Consider the following 21977-nt stretch of genomic DNA (forward strand, 5'->3'; position numbering starts at 1 on the left):
TACATCCCTACCATTTTACCGTCATCTTAGTCTACAAAAATTTATAAGACGTCAGATATATTCTTATATTTCGTCTCTAATAATAGGTAATTTTTGGTATACTCGATAATTTATATTATTTGGGGATTGTACTTTGATTAGTGCTATGTGTCTTCTATAAATCATGAGAATTTGACGGTCGAGGTAAAGTTGTTTTGAAATGCTTTTCATGAATATGAAATGAACATTATAATATTTCTATAGTATTTATTAATTTAATATAGTAACATCTTAATTCATAAACCAACGATACCCTATCAACCTTTTACATAGCATAAATACTCGAAATTGAAAACTACACATGTGTTCATATGGTGATATCTACTACGTTCGAATGAATTTCTACTCTATTTTAAAATATATTAAGCAAAGTTTATTGAAATTAATGCATAAAGTGAATGTGAAATTATGTTTAAAAAACATAATTTATGTTAAAAACGACAATATCATATAATTTATGGGCAAAGCATAAATCAAAACAAAACACGGAAGGTGACAAAATGTGATGCGTTTTCGAACGAGCGTATCAAGCAAACGTTAAAAATTTTTATTTTTAGAAGACTGTGAAACTGACAAAAGCGCGGCGCCATATTGCGTGCTTGTGTTTGGTTACTGTTCTGGCGCGTGGTCGAGAATTGTTATATTTAATTAATTATCATGTCCGATAATCAGGTGAGTTGTTTAGTTTCGATAAACCAACAGCTAGTTACAATATCTTACTATATGAATACAATGTAACATTGAAATGTTCGTTTATACGTTGAGTCTAATCGGTCTAACCTTGCGTATTAGGAACAAAAACCCGAAGCCGGCCCAGGCGACGCGAATTCCGAATACATCAAGCTTAAAGTCGTTGGAAACGTAAGAAACGACGGTTTTATTCCTCTTGCTTGCCATCTCTTACAATAATTCTCATTACTGACTTCATTGTTTCACTTTTTTTAGGACAGCAATGAAATTCATTTTAGGGTAAAGATGACTACTCAAATGGGTAAACTCAAGAAGTCATATAGCGATCGAGTGGTTAGTTTTTTTTTCTGTTGTTCAAATAGACGTTCAATTATTTCGAATTTTACCGTATATTTTATTAATGTTTTTATTGCTAGATACATTGTTTCAAATTACTTGAAAGTTTCAAAGAATTTTTGATAGAGGCAGTTTCAATTATCTTTAAACTATATGATTAGTAATTTAAAAATTCATTAGCTGTTGATCTTTAAAATAGATTAGTGAAATTGTAATGTCAATGACCTGAGTCTTGAATGTTTTAAAATTGCTCATCATATGTACTATGGTTTCATAAGATACGAAACTAGTATTTTATGCATAGAATAACCATTCACTTAAGATAATAAATTTTATGCAGGGTGTTCCCATGACATCGCTCAGGTTTCTTTTTGATGGTAAAAGGATTAACGATGATGAGACACCAAAGCAGGTAAATACAAAGTTCTGAATGTTTAAATTTCACCTATATACATTGTAGCAATAAGATACATTCTCGAAGCAACAATGTTATTTATAAAAGGGTCGTTTATTTTAACAATATTTTATTGTCGTTTCAGTTGGAAATGGAAAATGACGATGTTATCGAGGTGTATCAAGAACAAACAGGTGGTCACTACTAAGGAAATTAAACCTATTATTCAGTTTTAATATCTCTTAAAGTGAAAGTGACTATCATAAAGAAATGGACAAGTTTATCAGTATGTATATGTATGTTAAAAAGCATTATGTAATTTGGTTTTTTTTTTACGTAACATTTTGATGTGCTATTCTACATTCCTGTAATGAAGCAAGATTAAGGACCATCAACAGCCATGTTTCATACAACATAACACATTCATTCACTAAAAACAAAACAACAAAAAAAGAGAATTACGCCTCAATGTCATAAGTTTTGTTCTCTACTAATATCTGACAAAACAACAACAAAAAAAGAGAATTACACCTCAATGTCATAAGTTTTGTTCTCTACTAATATCTGGCAATGTATTCACTTTTCATAGATTTCTGAATTTACTAGATTTAGATTATAAAGGTTCAAAAAATAAAATCTTAGTTTCATTATTAAATCACAGTAAATATTTATATAATTCGAACAGGATTTTAAAAAATTGTTGCGTTTAAGATGCATCTATAATAAAAAAAGAAGTGTAATATTTTTTCCTTTGTCTTTTTCATATGATTGCTAAAGTAATGTGTTGTTTTAAACTTTTATATTTTGAGTGCATTACAAAGAAAAAATTTGTTGTTTTCCTTTTTCTTATGATAATCATGGAGTAGTAAATTCGATGTAAGTAATGTGGATGCTGCCTACAAAATCGTTGATATTAAACAATCGTATCCTGTTTTATGTTCTATTGTAATGGACAGCTTTTATTGCATTGATATTAATAGATTCCTATAATCCGAGAATTGGACTTTGAGTTGCAGAAGCTGAACTAAAGATTTGTGGATCTGTACTAAAATTTAGGAGCTTAATTTTTTTTTTAAGTACTCTGACATTTCTATGGGCATCCTCATTACAAAATACTTACTCAATGATTTAACAGGACATAATTAATTTTTACAAATTATAATAAAATTTATTCTTGTACAAATAAGTAATGTAGATTTTGTTTCTATTACTAATGTGTAAAAGTTGTTCGGAATTTCGTTTTTTACTATTAAGCAGTCTTATTCTTCGAACAACACGAATTTCTTTTCACAATTACATTAATTTACTGTGGTTCCAAAAAGTTTCTCTATACCATGATCGAACTTTTCTATTTTATAAAACGATATTATAAAGAGGTATAATCAGATTAATAATTCCTATTAAATTCGATTGCAGGTTTCATTATCTATTGTTTTGGACTATGCACGTAGTATGTAGATTACTAAATTATATAAATAATTATAAGTATTACACGCGTATTTTTTGTTCTTTATTTAAAGGAGAGTTCTGAAGATTATTACTATAACGATACTATCTCAAAGAATAGAAAAAATGGTGTACACAAACTTTCTAGAACCACTGTAAGTGGTAAACATGTTTATAGTTAGAAATTGTAAGTAAGGTATAACAATAACTTTAATAGTATTCCCTCATAAAAGTGCAAATTATCGTGGGTGATAAGAATACATTCACGTGAAGAAATTTTGAATTCCATATGAACAGCAGATAATGATTTTGATATAAACAGCATTGTAATAATCATTAAATTTCACGTCTCGCAATCATGTTTACATCTGGCAATAGTATAAAATACCTGTAATAATTATCTACAACAAAAAAAAATAAAAATAATCCTTCATTTTTCTCTAGTTATTTCATATGCTTAAGAAACGCCGGAAATCAAACGAAACGTTGTACATCAAAAGGAAAGCTTTTTATTTAGTAGCATTGCTTTTCTTTATACATTGAACAGAGTTGATAGTTGCTAGTATTATTTACTGTTTAGCACTTCGTTCCAACGGTGATATTCGCAAAAACCTTAATGTTATAAACGAGTATACCTAAAAATATTTTAACTATACACAAATTATCTTGCGTCTAATAATTCTAATATGTGGCGTCCTAACATTATTACATATTTACAACAACCTACATCTAGAAGAAGCAATTTCCTGCCTCAATAATTGTAGTATCACAAAATTCGAAATCTTCAACAGGAGGATTTTGTATGTAGCACAAACATTTTGGAGTGTTTTCACTCCTGTTCTTAATTATGTGAATTGTTCGCATAAATTGCTTCTTCTGAAGCAATAATAACTTACTTGCCACAGTTCAATCGCTTAATCGTTACTTTATGCACTGGTGCGAAAAGAAGTCAGCAAGTAGATAAATAGTTCGTCTGACAAAATGAATTTATATAGTTTTAATATACACAGCTCATAATACGCATCGGATATTGTCTGAATCACCAATCTTTGCTGTTTTTACAGGCAGTGGAAAGATTTTCTAATCGTATATGAAGTGTTAACAATAAATTCGCTTATCACTACACCACAGACTCTGATCAACCTTTTCAGACTAAAATTTTGTTAATTTCATATTCTGAATAGAATTTTCACAAAATTGTTTTATGTTAGAATAATTTCTTTTTTTTTGCGATTGAACATATACAGAAACATTTCCCTTCACCTTGTGTTTAAAAAACCATGCACACGCTGCATTTAACCGTTTTGCTTTTCCTGAGCATTTAAGAAGTCAATCAACGTGAAACATTGATCGTACAGAATCGTAATAAAATAAAATGATAAATTTTTCAAAGATTCAGTATTAAGTTCAATTCATAATCAAACTTAATCCAGAAACAGAGATTCGATATTCGAGACATCAGTCTTCCATTTTGTCATGTTTGCAGAGTGCATTGCACTCTTTTTCATTTACAAAAATTACAACGGTGCAATAAATTCTGTTTCTGAATGATCTGACTGTAATAAAAGCTTTAAAGTAACGACATTTTAGTAACCAATAATATAATTGCGTTAATAAATTATAGGAATAACGGATTTTCTTTTTGTATTTTCATTTTTCTCATCAAACAAGACACACAAGAAATTTAAAGTATCTAAAGAAAAAAGTATTAATTTCATAATAATTAAAATTTCAATCAAGAAATTCAATCGTTTCCATCTCTGAAGTACAAATGCTACATGTTACATAAGTACTTTTTTTCTTTTTAATTAGGACATCATGTATATATATTTATATATGTATATGTTCTTAAATAAAATGTACACAGTTTAATTCAAAACATACATTTTTTCAGATATAATCTTTCAGGTGGTATGACTATAAATAACGTTTTTTTGTAGTTTAGCTCTCACCTCGTTTTTTATAATACTTTCATTCAATTATTATATCTACTTACTTGCATCATAATAAATATAATATCCGTACAATATTCGAGCTATCCGTTAATTCTTAAAGCGCTGTTATTTCTTGGCGAAGCATTGTATGGGAGAAAACCAGTTGAAGTTCTTCAACCCGTTTAAGAAAATTAGCGCCTTGGGACGCGTAAGAAAGGTCACAGCGCATCGCGATGCCATACCCATGTTTTTTTCGTGTGATCGAACCTATGCGTCAACCACTGTTGTTCCAACAATTGGTATCTATCTTGACTTAGATACAAAGGTTTCCCACGTCTACAACAACATATGAAATAACATATTATGAACATGATTCAATTAACGAAACAATGAAAAGTCAATTTACGTACTTTAGATCTTTATCTTCTTCTTCAAAGTCGTCAAGATATAAAGATCCCCACATACAAGCACGCCGACCTCTTATCACAACAATATAAGTTGACGTAACCACCAAATATATTCCAGTACCAGTTCCACATTGAACTGAATGCTACAAAAATCATATTAATTGTTATACCAACAAATCAAGAATTATTGCATCAAATACGAAACTATATAAAGAAAGTTCTTTTATAACACATACTTGTACAGCTTCACAGACGTTCTTCTGTTTACAGCAGTTTTGTTTCAAGCAAACAATTGTGCCGCATATCAGACAGATACTAATCTCTCGTGGAACCGAGTTACACTGCCAACATTGTCGTTCATGGTAATACTGAAGCATTAGAGAAACATTGATTAATCAATCTCGTAAATATTAAATGCAGCTAAAGAATCTATATGAGTTGTATACAATGCGTACCGAAAACAACTTTTCATATTCCCTTGGAAGACTGAGTAACTTGGGTGTTTGCCACGATATGTGTTGCTCCATTATCAGGCATCTCGCGATATAGTTTCTACTCACAATCTCGAGGCACTGATCACACCATTGTCTGGGCACCGCTACACTAGCCTCACTGTTCTGCCAGTTCAAAGCTACTGTCGAATTGAATGTATTCCAATCCATGCCCTCCGATACTAATTCCAAATAATAAACTAATCTCACGAACTCAGTCTCTGGTGTACTAACTAGGGGTAAGGGCTGTTCATATAAATGGTAGCGAAGCAACGCTGCTACTCGCAAGAATGGTAAGCACAACGATTGTATCTGACATAAAAATAAAATGACAGTATTAAATAAATAATATCAACGGTTCTGCATTCTCTAAGTTAAAAATTAACAGCAATGTACATACCTGTTGTTCAATCTTATGCATGTTCACCCTAACGCATGCTGGCGTCAACGGTTTGTGCACGTGGTCTGAACCATACAATAAACTCCCATTGAAGTATTCGATAACTGTGTACAGTATATTCTCTAAAGACATGGAATTACGATCCACGGTCTGGTCTCTCCTTAAAATTGCGTTTCTTCCTGCCGGCGACAAACCAAAACTGATTTGAAGTACCACTTGGTAGTACAACAAGTTGTAAAGTACTTTTACTACAGTGGAGAAGTACGCTGAAATTCATTGAATACGTTGAGCATTGATAGTCGGACTGTTTAGATCATCGAACGTCACGAATCGCCAATAATTCAATACATACTCTGATCCAAATGAAGAGGAAGTAACAATATGAATTGTATTAGGAGAGCAGTTGGATGAATGAGAAGCAATGGAACTTCTCTCTCGTGTGGCCTCACGGCAAGTGAAGCTACTGGTTCCGCAGGTATTCCAGCCAGTTGCTGCCAAATGGGATGCACTGGCCACGAAGTCAATACTCTTGCATGCATCGCCAGAACATGAAGAAGTGCAACTGAAAGTATAACAAAAATGTGAGTAACATAACCATCAACGAGCAGCAATGTAAGAAAACAAAGATATTTACCAATACAGTCACGTTTTGGCGTTTGAGGTATTGTAGTAGGTGATTGAACGCACAATGATCCACCACGTTGAATAAGTTCAATTTCGAAGTTAGTCCGAGCGATAGAAGTTACGAAAGAGAACAAGTTTTGGTGACTAGGAGATAAAGATGAGAAGTGTCCATCCTTATTGCTTGAGCAATTCGTCATGTCGTCCATGGATTTTACCATTGCCACGGACAAGTTTGACCGGATCTAAACGAAATGTGAAACGTTACATACAGGTTACATTGCGATGAATCAGCACCGAATTGGAAAACTTACAGGATTTTGTTGTACTTCTTTCAACAAATTATTTAACTCTAGGAGTATTGTAGCAGTCGATGCGTGATGCGACTGCACCACTGCTACACACTCCCCCAATTGCGGAGAAAGTGGAAGGACAGAATTAGCTAATTGCCTGCAAAGCGGACAAAGATATTCGCCTCTTTCTACAGCAATATTCTGTTGTCTTTGATGATTACGAAGAGACTGTAAATACGACTTTAAGCAGTCCAGATGTAAGTGATGACCACACGTCTGAACATGGACTCCGTCAGCCTTGCACCAATCGACAGTTAACACCCATGTGTTCTGCAAAATATTAATAAATATCTACACATCTTGATCTATAGACGTTTGTAGGTATTACGAGTTCGGATTAAGGTAATTACAAATGCGAAAAGGTGGTTTATGTCGTCCATTCTACGGGTCCAATGTTCCCTACGAGTGTCACCATGTTCTGTAGGCGGGTCGTCGTCAGAAGTGCGTAAAACTGGTCGTTCCGATTGCCGCCGTGCATGACTAAGAACGCTTGTCGACTAATTGAAAAGCATATAATGAGATACCAAACTAATATTACAATTAAAATCAACTAACAATTAAAACGTATATTTATTACCTGAATTAATACAATGAGGCCCATTGGTGCATCCTCACTGGTGGGAGTAGTTTGATTACAAATTACACAATCGTATTCTTTTTTGTTCGTCAATTTATTTGCATTGTCCTCTTCGATACCGTCCATACTAAATATTCCATCTCCTTCGTCTAAAAATTGTAAGCAAATAATATAATTTAATTGATTATTCTCCCTTCTTGAGAATTTTAATTTTATTGCTGCACCATACCTGTCTTCAGTGCCTTTTCCATGAACTGCTTTTGTTTGTTGGCAAATTCAGCCATCACCTTCTGTTGCCTCTCCTTTGCTCGCCTTCGTCTCTCTTCTTTCTCGCGACGTTCTTTCTCCCTTTGTTTGTCCTCACACGCCTGTGTAAGCGGCCATAATTTGTTTTTAGTTTCAATAATAGCCTCCTTGCACATAGGATCTAAGTTCGCTATTTTATTAAGTAGCTGTGAGATGAAGAACGGTCCGTCGCCGATTCTTGACTCCTTTGGCGAGGTTGCTGAACTACTACTGCTAGCTTCGTTGTCAGACATTGTACACTGCTCAAGATTGTAACTATCCGGTACACCCGATAGTTGTGAATGCAGTTTCAATAATAAAGAAATTATGCTTTCTCCTATTTTTACTGCTTTCGGTTGTTCTCTCTAAAATGAAAAAAAAAGATTAATTGAAATCGTATATAATTTGAAGCGATGATTAAACTCAAATTTTTACCATAGGTTCTCTTCTCTGCAAGTGTTTATGAGAATTTGATGTTGACGGAACAATTTCGACAGTCATACCAGGAGATGTATACATTCTTTGGACAGCAACTATTTCGTTACCAGCCATAACAGCGGGACGTTGAGGTGCTGGTGGCAATGCTGGTCGGCCACCGACCATATCTATGTACAGTGAGGAAAATTTATCTCAAGACATGAGTCAATATATAATTTTTTTCTTTTAACACATGCTTTTTGAATGCAAGTTGACAATAAAAGTTGTGTTGCATCAGAGAAAAAGCATATGTGCAACATCCAATATTAAGGACACAGCTATGGTTAAGAAGACTAAGAACAACATACTGTTTGGTGAAGGAGGTGGTTCAAGAGCAAGGGCCGTGGACCCTTCAATGGATAATGGCAAAGCTCGATGAGGAGGTATTATATCATCTTCATTGTTAACATCTGATATAGCAATAATTCCATCTTCAGGTACAATAGTCATATGAACTTGGGCTACACATAATAAAAGAAGAAACAAAACTAATGTCATTGCATGTAATTACATTACATACGTACTACACAATATTAAAATCTAATTGACATCAAAACATCATTTTGGAATCAAATTTCTTGTGCCATGTCTTAATTACATAAATTTGTAGCTTATGGTGGAACTGACTAATATATATATATATGAGGATGTATAATATATATTTTAAATATTAGACACTCGATTAATTAAAATTTTTTTTTAGTTTATTCTATATGATTTATTTTATATAATATATAGTCAAAGATCACTTACCATCTGTTGCTGGTAAGGCTGGTAAAGAAGGTGGGGATGGTAGACTTCGGGTTTCAAAGCATCTTTCATCTGCTCCATTATTTAACATACGCGAAGCTGCAACATCAGTCATTTCATCTTGAACATCATACTCTAGTTCGTCTAAAAGTAAAAAAGTTTAAAGGATTGAAAGAGGAAAATAATAAAGAGAATCGTTTACTAACAGTTACGCTTACTTTCAGAACTTTCTGACTCTGATTCTTGTATGTTCATTACTCGTGGTACCACAGTCCTTAAATTCTCAGACAAATTATCAGTTGCATAGAAACTATCCAGATCCATATCCTTTATCGCACGAGATGTTCCATCACTGGTATAATGACACAGGCGTTTCGACTAAATAGAACAAAAAGTAAAGCAAGTTAATTATGTAATTATAATTATCTCAGTTAATGAATTATTTATAGCGATTGTTTGTCTATAGATAGTTGTGTTCAACATTATATATACTTACAGTTTTGTCTGGTATTTCAGCAGTAATTACTGCCATTTCTAATAAGTAAATAGTCAATGCCATTACGTGTTCTGATATACTATGACCATACACAGTTTTGTAAAGGATTATTAAAATCATGGCATGGAAAACTCTGGTGCGCAATACAAGCCGTGGATCGTCGTAATCAAATGAAACTGGAGCTGGATGTCTGAATGGTGGCCATGGGGTAGCACTATTTTTCAGTTTGCCAGATTGCTTCACACTGAAACATTTATAAGAATGTAAAAAATATCATTATAAAAATATACATATATAAAATAAGATTAAACAACAAAATAAACTCACTATTCGGTGAAACGATCCATTGATATCTGAAAATCTTTCCTGTGCACTGCTCTTAATAAAACATGTAAAGGATCAAATAATTCATCCCACACATGTGGTTTTGGGCCATACATTCCCTGTTGCATATTTCCACTGGCTTCAAGATTGGGAGCCTTGTATTGTGCTATCTGTAAAATATATTATGTGGTTATTCAAGAAAAGTGAATGGATATATGTCTATATGTATATAAATAATGCAAATAAAGCATACATCAGCCAAAACAGATTCGAAATCTCTATTTTGTGTAGTTCCGCAACGTTCTGGCATTAACTCCATTAATTGACTGTGAGTCTTGTCTCCCATACACAGTAGAGTAACCATTTCTAAACCTGACATTTCAGTATCTGGTAAACCTACATATATATTGTTTAATTTAAAACATTTTCATACAATAAGGAAAATAAATTAGATGAACTCTACAATCTAATTTTAAAATATAAAATTAACAATGTGAATATTTACCTAGGTTTGTTCGAATGTTTACTATGGTAGCTAAAAATGTTAAACAGCTTTCCAGCATAGGAGTATCTTTCTCTCCTTCTTTATATTCATTTTGGCGTGTATGATACAAACAAAGACTCATCCATTCCTTTGCATGAAACCTAAATGGACAAAGTGATTAATTTCTATATTTTATTAATACTAAAATAAGCATATGACCGAATAATTACTTTTCAATAACAGTTTTCATGAAGACATCTGGTTGCAACTTGGTTGCACACACTTGCAGCAAATAGAGGTCTGCATCAACCATTGAATTACAAAAATTGGATTGTATATAAGTCATTGCTTGTCCTTTTATTTGAAGTCCATTACGAACCCATAAGCCATTCCAGATTTCATAAAATGCAACCTAAATAAAATATCATGGTGTTATAGGGATTGAAAAATCATTTGAAAAATTTTGGGAAACATAATTTTTATAAATACAAGCAGTATTATTCCAACTTGTGGTTGTAAAAAGATCGTTTCATACAGCATGCAAAGCTCATAAATGCCGTAACGGTGCTTTGATTGACCAGTTCAACAGAACATATTAATTTTCGCTCCTGTTTTATTTAAGTACGGTAGACCGTGAAATGTATTTAGGTAACATTGTTATTGCCGATAATCGACGTTCTACTGTAATTATTTTAATCCTTTATTATGCGATGAAATCGAACAAAATCAAACAAAATGGCAATAATCATAATGACATATCAGTATCGTTAATGGAGCAGAAAAAGTGAATGTGAAAAAGAATATCAATAACATTTACGCGATACAATAATACGAAAGTTAAGATAATTTATTTTCTTTCGGGAAATAAACATGTGCTATAAACACGTGTTTATACATCAGCATCGTGAAACCTAATAAGAATACCTAAAATGTGCGGGCATTCTTAAACTGTGATTCGTAGGTTCATGGCAATTCCCCCACTAAAGCGACCAATCCTGTCGCTGGAGGACATTACAGAGCACAGCGTTGTCAGCTTGCAACAATTCTGCCATCAATAGGCGAAGGAGAGGATCGTCAGTTACAGACGAACTAAACGGGATCCAGCCACGCGAAACGTAGCCAACATATTTTTCTTGAGATAGAGTTCCCTTTCTTATGAGTCATCCGTAATTATTTGAAATTTAATTAGCAACGAAAATGTGGTGAAAAGAAAAAGCCGTTACGAACGAAGATTGTTCTGTGACATGTGCGAAGGCTTCCCGTGAATCTTTCGATCGGAAATTTTGCGTTTTTGAAAAGTTTCGATAATTTCAGTGTTGCTATGGCTGCGACGAGATTGAAAACCATTCTGGTTTGTTTGTTAATCAGTTTAGGGCCGCCCGTAAATAGTTTTGATACCATGAGTATCATGGATATAAAGGATTTGTTGAGATTTGGCAAGGAAATGGCGATTGACGTTTTCGAATCGTGGAATATGATTCGCCAGAAAGAGCCTGGCGAGGAGAACGACGATTTCCCATTTGTTTATAGAATGGAGAGAGAACTGAGGAAACGTATATCATTAATATCGGATAAACTCGATTTTTATCAAGCTAAAATGGGAATGCAACTAGATTCGGTTCTAGCCAAACTGTTGACCGATCTACCGTTAGAAGAAGCCATAAACCATAAATTACGTTCGATGGATGCATATATTGAAAAAGTTAACGATTTATATACTAATTTTATCTTTTACTCCAAATCGCCCATAAATTACGAGAAATTCACATTGGAGGATTTTGCCCAAACATGTGTTTCCTCTAAGTCAGATGCTTTACCCGATATTTTAAGAAGTATTCACAGACTGTTAGTTCCTTCGAACAGCCTAAGTTTTGACGACAGCCTCCTCGTATTATTGGCGAAACAAATGAATGTAAGTATTGCTAACTTGTTTTAAAAATTTTAATTCAGAAATTGCTTCGAAAAAATGTATACTATGACGTAAACTCTGGAGAAAAACAGGATTATTTTCGAAATAAATTAATTTGTTACTATTTGAAATATCAACGATGCAAGGCATTTTTACACAGTGAGATGCGATTTTGTTTGACATTCAGAAGCATAAGAAGTAAATTTATATGAATTTATATCTTTTTCTGAAATATTATTGTCTTGGTAGTCGCGTCATTCGGTATTCAGTCGTTGGTAGTTGCAAGCTGCCATTGTCACTGGTATGTTAGTAACGAGAACCCTATCACAATCATTAAGTATAACAAGGTATTAAGTATAGCGGAATATTACGATGATCAAGTGACATCCGACAGTGTGCACCTATTCTATCCACAAACTTAGTGGAGATACGAATATAATGCAGAATTCACAGTGATAAGATCTTACGGTATTATTCTCTGTATTGAGATATCTGAACGATCAGACTCGAAAACAACGAACGGAATATAAATCTAAAAGCATTGAAATATCTTTATTGCACTTGTACAGCTAGTTGTTATCAACTTTTTGATAGTGAATAATGTGCGAAGGCATAATAGAAGGAACAATGCGAGCCGGAAATAAGACCAAGAATCTGTGATCCAAACACATCTGTTTTGTGAAAGAATAAATTCACACGATTTTCATCGCTTTGTGAAATGAATTTCGTTGAAAAAATCGAATCCAATAAAATGCTCTTTGTCGTTTGAATATGTTGCAATTTTACTACAACGAAAGGAGTTACTGTACAGTGCATTTCTCATGTTCACGATACAATGCACTTTGCACGTACGATTTAACAACGAAAGGAGAGTAAGAATGAAGAGGGGCATGCGCAGAGATACATAACACCATTAAAAGCCTGAAACGATTCGAAGCTAAGAGGGGGAGACGCACAGAGTAAATGACGGCGGACTCCTGCAAAATCCTCAGTTGAATCCAAGCAACTGTGAAAACCGTTCGCTGTGCTGTTATTTCTTTTGTTCTGTGTCAAAATCACGTTGCGAGATAATATCCTGAGAAACGGTCATCAAACGGACGTTTATACAACAGAACCTGTCGTGATAAAAGAGCCAGATAAACCAGATAGTGTTTACTTAAAGAACCTTCTAATTGTAAGAAAGTTTGCTACAGCAGTCTCTCCAGTTCCAATTTTCATTTATTACGATTGAAACTGTTCGAACGACAGCATTGACCCGTCGTGACCTATATACTACGCACGTCTAGTTTTGTTTTCTAAACATCAGCATAAATGTACGCTCGAAAAAAAAAACGGTATTGTTGTGGTTGAACATATTACAGTTCAAACAAAAAGTAAATATCTGTTCTTAAAGATTAAATATTCATTTTGTGGACAATCTTCAAAGTTATGTGTTGAGCGAGAAACAATTAGAATTATTCCTAGAATTCATATTTGTTAACGAGAGAATGCCGTACGTAATTCGACTTTCTGTAATAAGATTGCAGGATATATCGAGAAACCTTAGGCGAGTCTGTCTGGTTATGGCGCGACCGAATCTAGTTTCTTCCAATCTTTCAAATAATTTTCAGGAAAAACCTGTAAGGTTTAAGATAGGCAATAGCCTTGAGAAAGAAAGCCTGCTTTCTAGTTATTTCCACACGCGAAAGCGCGATATCAGGGAGTTTTCACAAGAAAAAAGTACCCTACAAAATGTTTATGAAATATTAAATCATATTGAATGATTTGACATGGCCGGAAGTTCTAATAATATCGGCCGGACATGACTCACTTTAGCAGTAATTAGATGGAATTTACGGAAAAAGGCATTAACAAAGAACGCTAATCCTAGGTAGTAAAGTAGAGTCTCACGAAACTACACAACGCTTGTCATCTTTCTGCGACCATAATAATTTCGTGTAGTGACGTATCTGATTTTCAGCGTGATCGGCACATTCGACCCTTACATCAAACATGGTTCACGTGTGTAGAACACTTACACAGATGCACAAATACACGCTAAACTATACTTTTTATCGCGATCAATCAATTGTGATAAATATAATAAAAAATTGGAACCCGAGAGCAGGGATAACGTTATATTATAAAAAGAATGTATAAAATTACTTGTCCATACGTAGGTACCGTGAATGATGATGTGTCGCGAGTCTACGTAATTCGAGAAAAACGAAGTTCAAAACGCAAACAAAAAATGAAAAAAATAAGAGTTTCTGCGTGCTTGCTTCTTCTGCCGGTAATTTGGAGTACAACATTTGGCTTGCAAAATGATGCTACAGCAATTGATGAAATGAGACAAATGCTCTATGAACACACGCAAACATTAAACAATGATCTACTTCAAATGAACCTTAATGGACTCGAGGCGGAGAAGGTCCTTATAAAAAGCTTTAAAGATTTTGGTGACGCGCTGGAGCGAAAGTATCCGGACTACGATAACAATTATGATCGATTAAACTCCATTTGGTTGTGGGCCCGGACGAAGAATGAAATGGGAGTGATCGAGGGGCTGTACACCGTTTTCAGACTAATGCAATATGAAATAATTGAGGAAAATGAGAAACTGGATTTACAGAAGTTAGCAAATCTTTCGGATGCTATTTTACACGATCCTAATTTCTCCATAGTAGACAAACTGACTCATATTTCTGAATTTATAGTAAATGATAAATTGTTCGTTTCGGCTTATCAGGTACAATATTTACAACGATTCAATCCATAAGATCAATCAGAATTTAATATAACTAATAATATTGTACACTAAGCAAGACCTTTATTAGGTTGGTTGATATTTTAGCTAACTTATATTTTGCGCAGGAAGCAGCATCGCAAATTTGCAGTGAACATCAATCTCTTCAACAACTGCTCTACAACCTATATGCCAGAGTTACTCTTGCAGAAATTCAAGGCTACAGCATGATTCAATTTTCCTACATGTTACTGAGAATGTATAATAGAGGTATAATTCCGGGATCTGTTTCTAATTTTGAGTTTACACGTTCTAGATTAATAGAAATGAAACGTCTGAATAAATTTAATGTAGGTTCTAACTTCACCGAAGAAATGGAGCTTGTGAAGCAACAGTATGCAATAAGAACGTCTGAAACTGTAAGAGCTGTGAAAACCGCCATGGCTTTTGCACCCAGGGAACTCTGGATGTGCGACTCCGGAAATCAAAAATCAAGTACGTATTTTTATTTACAAAGCGTCTGTATAACAAACTTAATTAAATGGTAAAATTCTTGCAGATGAAACGTACACACAACTAACACAACTGTTTCAAGGATTCATTGTAAATGAAGTAGATCTGAATTCACAAAGATCTTGTAGAGAAAATTGCCGTTATTATAGTTATACAAAGGTACATGGATGTTATATGAATCAATTTTGTGCCGAACAACCAAAATGCAACGGCAATGTAATAAATTGCGAGTTTGTCGATTCCGACATGTGGGTGTGTCCTTCGGTAATTTGAATTTTGCTTTTTTATCGATTTATGGTCGTATAACAAAATTTCTAAATTTTCTTTTTATACGCGTTTAATATTTTTTAGTCCAAGGCCAGTCATCGACGATATGAGTACGTAGAATACGAGAACGGTAAAGTGTTCGGCAATAAGGGTACATGCAAAAACAGTTTAACCAAAGTCGACAGTTGGTGGCGTTGGTTATTCTGGCATTGCAGCTATTGTTTCTGTTACTGTGATAATCAGAATGCAAAATCTGACCGGTATATTAGTTTGCATGAAGTTATATCCGACACGGAAAACAACAAGTAAATATATCGTTATAGATCGTACACTAAATATTGCTGATCCTTTATACAACTACATATTGTATCTTACAGGGTTGTAACAGGAATTAAATTAAAGAAAGTAAATCAGATAATACATATACAAATTCAAGAAGGTCAGCTATTAGAACGCGGTATCATCAATAAAACAACTGTCGCGTGGCAACCTATAAAACCATTTTCTATATTGGATAAAAATGTCAAGGATGGTGTTGACTATCATACTCTAATGTGGGAGAAGAGAGGCCTGGATCTAGACGATTTAATGGCGGATCAAAATCACCTCGTAACAGGTATGTACATTATTTAAAGTTCCAATTTCACGTATGAAAATACTAATTACGATATTCATCTTTCTAGGTCTTAAGTTTCGAACGATTGGATCTCGATTAAATCTAGAAATACAGGTGACACCGTTCAACTTCACAACAGGGGAATTGCTTCAACCATCTATAAACAGTTTCTGGATAAGCAACGACGTTACCGACAGGTAAGATTTGAGTTATTCTTTTTTCGAACAATTTTGTATGTTCACCATAATTTTAATTGACAGGTCGGAATTAGAATTGAAAAATCCTGATATACCAACGCGAGTTCAACTGCTATCGTTACCGAACTCGAAGAAAAATCAGTACGTGAATTTTGCACCCAGTGATAAAGTAATGGATGCTGCACAAAATACGATACCATTTATTGATATTCAACCGGTGGAATCAAAACCACCGGTTCCACTGGCAGGTGCCGGAGTTTTTCACAAAGGCAGATCGGGATCGGGAGGCTTTGTGGCTATGAAACTAATTACATACGACTTCTCGCCGCATTTGACGGTTGATTTACCACCCTCGCCACCAGTTATTAATTCTCCTCCATTAAGTGAAATATCTGTAGCATGAAACCACTAATATCCATATAACGACGTTTGTAGAAATTTTTTATATATTACTCTGATGTTCGCGTGCTCTCCATTAAATCATAATGAAACAATAGAGTTTTTAATTCGTTTCAACATGTATTTATGCAATTTGAATGTTAATTATATTCGTTCCCTGTTATTTCTTTCCACCATCATTGTGCCATTCTAGCATGTATATCGTGCATAAAAATTATTTACAATACTTTAAACACAATATCTAGTTTATACCATTAATCGTATCTTACAATTTGATGTTATGTTATAAAACTTCGACTGTCATATTCTATTATCATCGAAGATTTAGGTTTAGATTAAGAAAAAAAAATTTTACGTGATTAATCTCTATTAATTGCATATATAAAATGTAAGACAATCGGTTACGAAAGTGTCCTGTAAATAAGTACCTCAAGACTCTCTGATTTAAAAATAAAAGAAAATAAAAATCAAAACATTGCTCAAAGTTTTCTTTGTAATCAGACCACATCATTTAGATAGTTATGAGTTCATGATTTGTTTCCCAAAGTTTTCATGCGACGTTATAGAAGTATCGACAGTATTTAAAATCGAGTATTTAAAAAATGAGAGAATGTTAAAATGTACTTACCTGGACACGCAGAGGGTGCATCATTAGAAGGTGTAACATGTCGGTAGGAGGTAGCAAATCATTAAGTACGGCTCCTTGTTGACGAACCGCTTGACACATAAACACTGCGAAATATCGGTGTAGCGGAAGGTGAAACGACACCTGTGAGCTATCGCTCTGTAACAAAAATAAGGAAGATCATTGGAATACCAATAAAACCAAAATAACATTCAATAGTACTGTCTTGCCGTTCTTACATCGTTCGGATGAGTGTAATTAACAGCATCTAACCAATCTTGTAGAGCTATGAGACAATAGCTAAGCACTCTTCGACTGAGTGGCGCACTCTCAGGACCACTCAAATGAGAGACCAAAGCCCACATTGGATATGCGCTAGCTTCCAATTCAGCACTGAATGCTGCATAATACGTGTTCGGTTCGAATTCGATGTGTCCACGACATTCTCGCAGATTTACATTCATTCCTACAACAAGTTTAATCAACAGGTTTGAGGAATCCCCTATAATTGATGCATAAACATATACATTAAACGAGACATAATGGTACCTTGAAACATAGATAGGAAATGAAACCACATTTCCAAAAGTGTATCGTCACTCATAAATCGATCAGCAACAGGTTTATGTGAAAGAACATTATTTAAATCTGACACCAAGGGCCAATAACAATGTTCTTTCATTACTTGTCGTCCACAGTCTACTACATAATGAAAATTTTTATCTGGATCTAAAGAGAAAAAAAAAGATATTTAATTATAGAGCACAGCGCTTCAATATATTATTATAAAATTTACATACCATGTAAGGTATTCTGAATTAGAATTTTACTCATCATGTACTTTAAACTGATAACCATAACGTGCAATAAATTCAGTTGATCGACCATTCTCAGTGCTAGACTTTCATTGCTGAAAAGCTAAGATAGGAAATGCGAATATATTAACATTAATTCAGTGTCTATTATGGGTATTATTTTAGTGGACGAACCTACCTGCACACTAACGTGGACTATTCTGTTACTTAAAGTATCAGGATCTGATGAGCGTTCGAGCATCATCGAAATTCTGCTATAATGTAACACGAATGCAATAGTGAGTGCTTCCTTGTAATCTGGATCTGGTAACATATTCAGCAGCAGACAAACTAATTGTTGTGGAAATTCATAAACAACCGTCCAAAACATTAACTCTTCCAAGAAAGTAGTATGTTCTAGATATTCCCGCAATGATGCACATTCTAAAAAGTTATATTGCATTGTAATAATATATCTATTAATGGGTTAGCCTCATGCAACGATTAAAAAATCTCGACTTTTTTCAATTCTATTTTTCAAAAATATTGAAAATATTTTTAAATTTGTGAAAAATATTAAATTTTGCAAAGTTTACATCAAACTAACCCATTTATTGAAGATTAATAAAATGCAATAATTTACCTTTGTATTCATAAGGTGGTTCTGGATTTGGCAAAGATTTTACTGCATTTTGATATATGAAATTGCTATCTTGACAATAAAGGTCGTATTCTGGCTTTCCAGTTGAGACAGATGGATCCATGAAACATTTATACTTTTGTGGATTGGTGAGTGCTGATGTCATGACTTGTCTCATCAATGTACCCATTTTGTTGAAATCAAGAAGCATAGTTAAATATCCATCTGCATCTTTGATGGCATCTCTATAGTCTGGACCATGTAGTATACTGCAACATAAAAGAAAAGATAACATTATTAGAAATTGATATCTTATTTAAAATATTGGGAATATAAAAAAAAGTCACAACAAACCAGTTTTCACGCAAATGTTGAATAAGTCGAAGGATAATTCTTGGCATCATTGCATCTGCCACGCACAATAAATCTGTCGGAGCAGCCGATTTACAAACTGCAGCTTTTGGACCATGTCTATCACAGAATCTATGAGAGCAAATAACAGAACATAATAATTTCAGTGTTACAAAATATTTTTGTATAGCTTGCGATTCTTACCCCTCTTCTTTCATAACAAATGGATCACCACAATCACATGCTCCTCCAGCTTGGCTAAGAAACATATTGAAGTCATGGCGAAAATGATTGCCTTTCTTAAAGCATTCTGTGCAGAGAGACATACATGGTGATATACTACATGTACGGCAACGATATGCCACAAAATTTGGTGTCCAAACAAGTCCACATGTTGTAGCATTATCGTACATCCTCACTGAAATGTTAATATCAAATTTATTTTACATAAATAAAACCTGTATCACAGTATATAATTGTTACAAAATGTGCATACATTTTTACTGAAATTTATTACTATTGTGCTATAAATTTAGCCATTTATTAGACTTATTTTGTGAAGACTGGATGATAACATATTATTGGAATCAAATCCCATCAAAGTTTCTTTTTTAAACACTTTTATGAAAGTTGCATACTATTGTGTACAATGTGTATGACATTTGTTTTTATATGTTTTACATTCAACAGAATGCTATATAGTTCAAACATTTCTGAATGATATTGTAAACAATTTTACAAAGTTCAGTTCAAGCAATGCATCGTATTATCATTTCATTTAACAACAAGAAACACATGGCATAAGACACAATTGTGTCCTCAGACATTCGATCAAGATAACTAACTCTGTTTATAAATAAATCTGCAGCAGAGAACAGGGAAATCTATTCATTTATCAAATAAAGAAGGAGGAAATGTAAGCGGTACCTGTATTAGCAAATTCATCCGGCGTATGACCACCAGCCATCAACCACTTGCACCAATCAATGGTATCCCAATCATCAATGGCTTTACCAGGATTCAGTAATATATCCAACAACTCATTGAGATGCTGTGGATCACCAGTGTCAATGGTTGGTTTGCTGCATTCTGCATAAATATAAGCAGCTGTGAAATGTTTGCCTTTGTTCATTAATACTTGGGCCGAGGTCTTGGACGTCGAGGCCATCGTGAAATAGTTGACCTCGTACTGCGAGGATACCACTGGTCTCGAAGCGTGTTGCGGTATCCTCCGAGGACCGAGACAACGGGTACAGGAGCAATGAGTATTGGGGGATCAGATGATACCGACGTTAAATTTTCAGGAAGCCGACAGGTCAGCCGATCGTTGCCCAACGACTCGTAGCTTTTCGCGTGTCCCTCGTGCGAAAACTTCCGGGAAGCCTTTCAAGTAGAGGTAGCCCGCGAACCAAGGGATTCTCGACAATCTCCATATCAGTGAGCATCTCCCGTCAACTCTGTCCTCCTCATCAATTTTGACAGCATGACGAAAGCACCAAGGGACCGTTAACTTACACCACTCTCCGAAGCGACGGGCGATTATCGACCTTCAGATTTCGTGTTTCGACAAGTACTCCGTACTTGCACAATAATCGTTGTTAATACAACACACATCCGCATTTACGGGACGGCAAAACCAATTGACCACCAATCGTTCGACCAATTGACCACAGTTTATATTCTTCTACGGTACGTCTTCTTCTTTCCGATCAAGGGTTTATCTATCTTATCGACGGAACAGTGACAAAGTACGGGGTCCCCTCCGCGACATCGTATGAATCAGGTACTATAACGCGACATTACAGAAAATAGACGAAAGTTACTCTTCATTTTGATTAGCTCACGACTCACTGTTACAGTAGTGTTGGCTTCATAGTCTGGAACAATGAAAGATAGAGCACGCAAGTTTGCTTGCTTTAATTCTATCTTTTTCAATTACATTTTTTTATAAGTTCAAAGATCTCTTCACTGTTAGATGCTCAATTTATTGACGGGGATACAAAACGTGACGCCGTAGAATAATCTAAAACACGACGCTACGGAGAGGATACTGTATTAAATCTTTTGTTTCCTATGTATGACCTTGTAATTCGCGAGACATATTTTGATCGAGTTATTATATATAGTATTTTTTTACTATAATAATTGCAAATCTATAGACTTGAAACAATTTAAATACTGTTAGAATATAAATGTTTTGAATAAACGTGGCTGTGAGTATGCTACTTTATTTGTGTTTTGTGTATGTATGTAATCCAATCGTATACATTTTCTTGGACAAGTTGTATTATTGTTAAACAACGTCTTCACATTCGCAATAAGCAAAGTAAAAAATAGAACAACTACTATTAGCAGATAATGCGTATTAAATTAAATAATAAATAGTAACCGTCATTATATGTATGCCAGTTTAAATTCCAAGAACTTCAGCCAATCA

General features: G+C 34.2%; 3 protein-coding genes across 5 annotated transcripts; 2 read left to right on the forward strand and 1 right to left on the reverse strand.

Moving 5' to 3' along the window:
* Window positions 1-596: 596 nt before the first annotated feature.
* On the forward strand, window positions 597-3338 carry LOC144474573 (small ubiquitin-related modifier). Its single transcript, XM_078189579.1, has 5 exons — window positions 597-711; window positions 832-900; window positions 985-1062; window positions 1406-1477; window positions 1605-3338. The coding sequence occupies exons 1-5, from the start codon at window positions 697-699 to the stop codon at window positions 1665-1667; spliced, it is 297 nt and encodes a 98-aa protein (XP_078045705.1). The 5' UTR covers window positions 597-696; the 3' UTR covers window positions 1668-3338.
* Window positions 3339-3391: 53 nt separating this feature from the next.
* On the reverse strand, window positions 3392-21236 carry Ubr3 (Ubr3 ubiquitin ligase). Of its 2 annotated transcripts, none has more exons than XM_078189534.1 (29): window positions 20468-21236; window positions 19745-19958; window positions 19544-19672; window positions 19193-19458; window positions 18749-18993; window positions 18556-18673; window positions 18305-18484; window positions 17995-18221; window positions 17759-17914; window positions 10735-10916; window positions 10526-10665; window positions 10274-10416; window positions 10024-10190; window positions 9697-9940; window positions 9419-9578; window positions 9204-9299; window positions 8759-8911; window positions 8409-8578; window positions 7918-8338; window positions 7689-7837; window positions 7462-7608; window positions 7073-7381; window positions 6772-7003; window positions 6490-6699; window positions 6138-6403; window positions 5702-6049; window positions 5483-5614; window positions 5250-5389; window positions 3392-5175 (listed from the first exon to the last, which is right to left on the reverse strand). In XM_078189534.1, exons 1-29 carry the CDS (start codon window positions 20706-20708, stop codon window positions 5058-5060), a joined length of 5703 nt encoding a protein of 1900 aa, XP_078045660.1. In that variant the 5' UTR covers window positions 20709-21236; the 3' UTR covers window positions 3392-5057. The 2 variants fall into 2 exon arrangements, with proteins under 2 accessions (XP_078045660.1, XP_078045659.1); XM_078189533.1 differs by having other exon boundaries at window positions 9204-9344.
* Window positions 11580-17253, forward strand: Orion (chemokine-like protein orion). 2 transcript variants are annotated; one of them, XM_078189564.1, is made up of 9 exons: window positions 13353-13587; window positions 14573-15141; window positions 15267-15408; window positions 15493-15633; window positions 15698-15915; window positions 16003-16223; window positions 16296-16534; window positions 16602-16731; window positions 16795-17253. In XM_078189564.1, exons 2-9 carry the CDS (start codon window positions 14644-14646, stop codon window positions 17132-17134), a joined length of 1929 nt encoding a protein of 642 aa, XP_078045690.1. In that variant the 5' UTR covers window positions 13353-13587; window positions 14573-14643; the 3' UTR covers window positions 17135-17253. The 2 variants fall into 2 exon arrangements, with proteins under 2 accessions (XP_078045689.1, XP_078045690.1); XM_078189563.1 differs by lacking the exons at window positions 13353-13587; window positions 14573-15141 and adding an exon at window positions 11580-12416.
* Window positions 21237-21977: the final 741 nt, after the last annotated feature.

Source organism: Augochlora pura, chromosome 8, assembly GCF_028453695.1.
Source record: "Augochlora pura isolate Apur16 chromosome 8, APUR_v2.2.1, whole genome shotgun sequence".
Lineage (NCBI taxonomy): Eukaryota > Metazoa > Arthropoda > Insecta > Hymenoptera > Halictidae > Augochlora > Augochlora pura.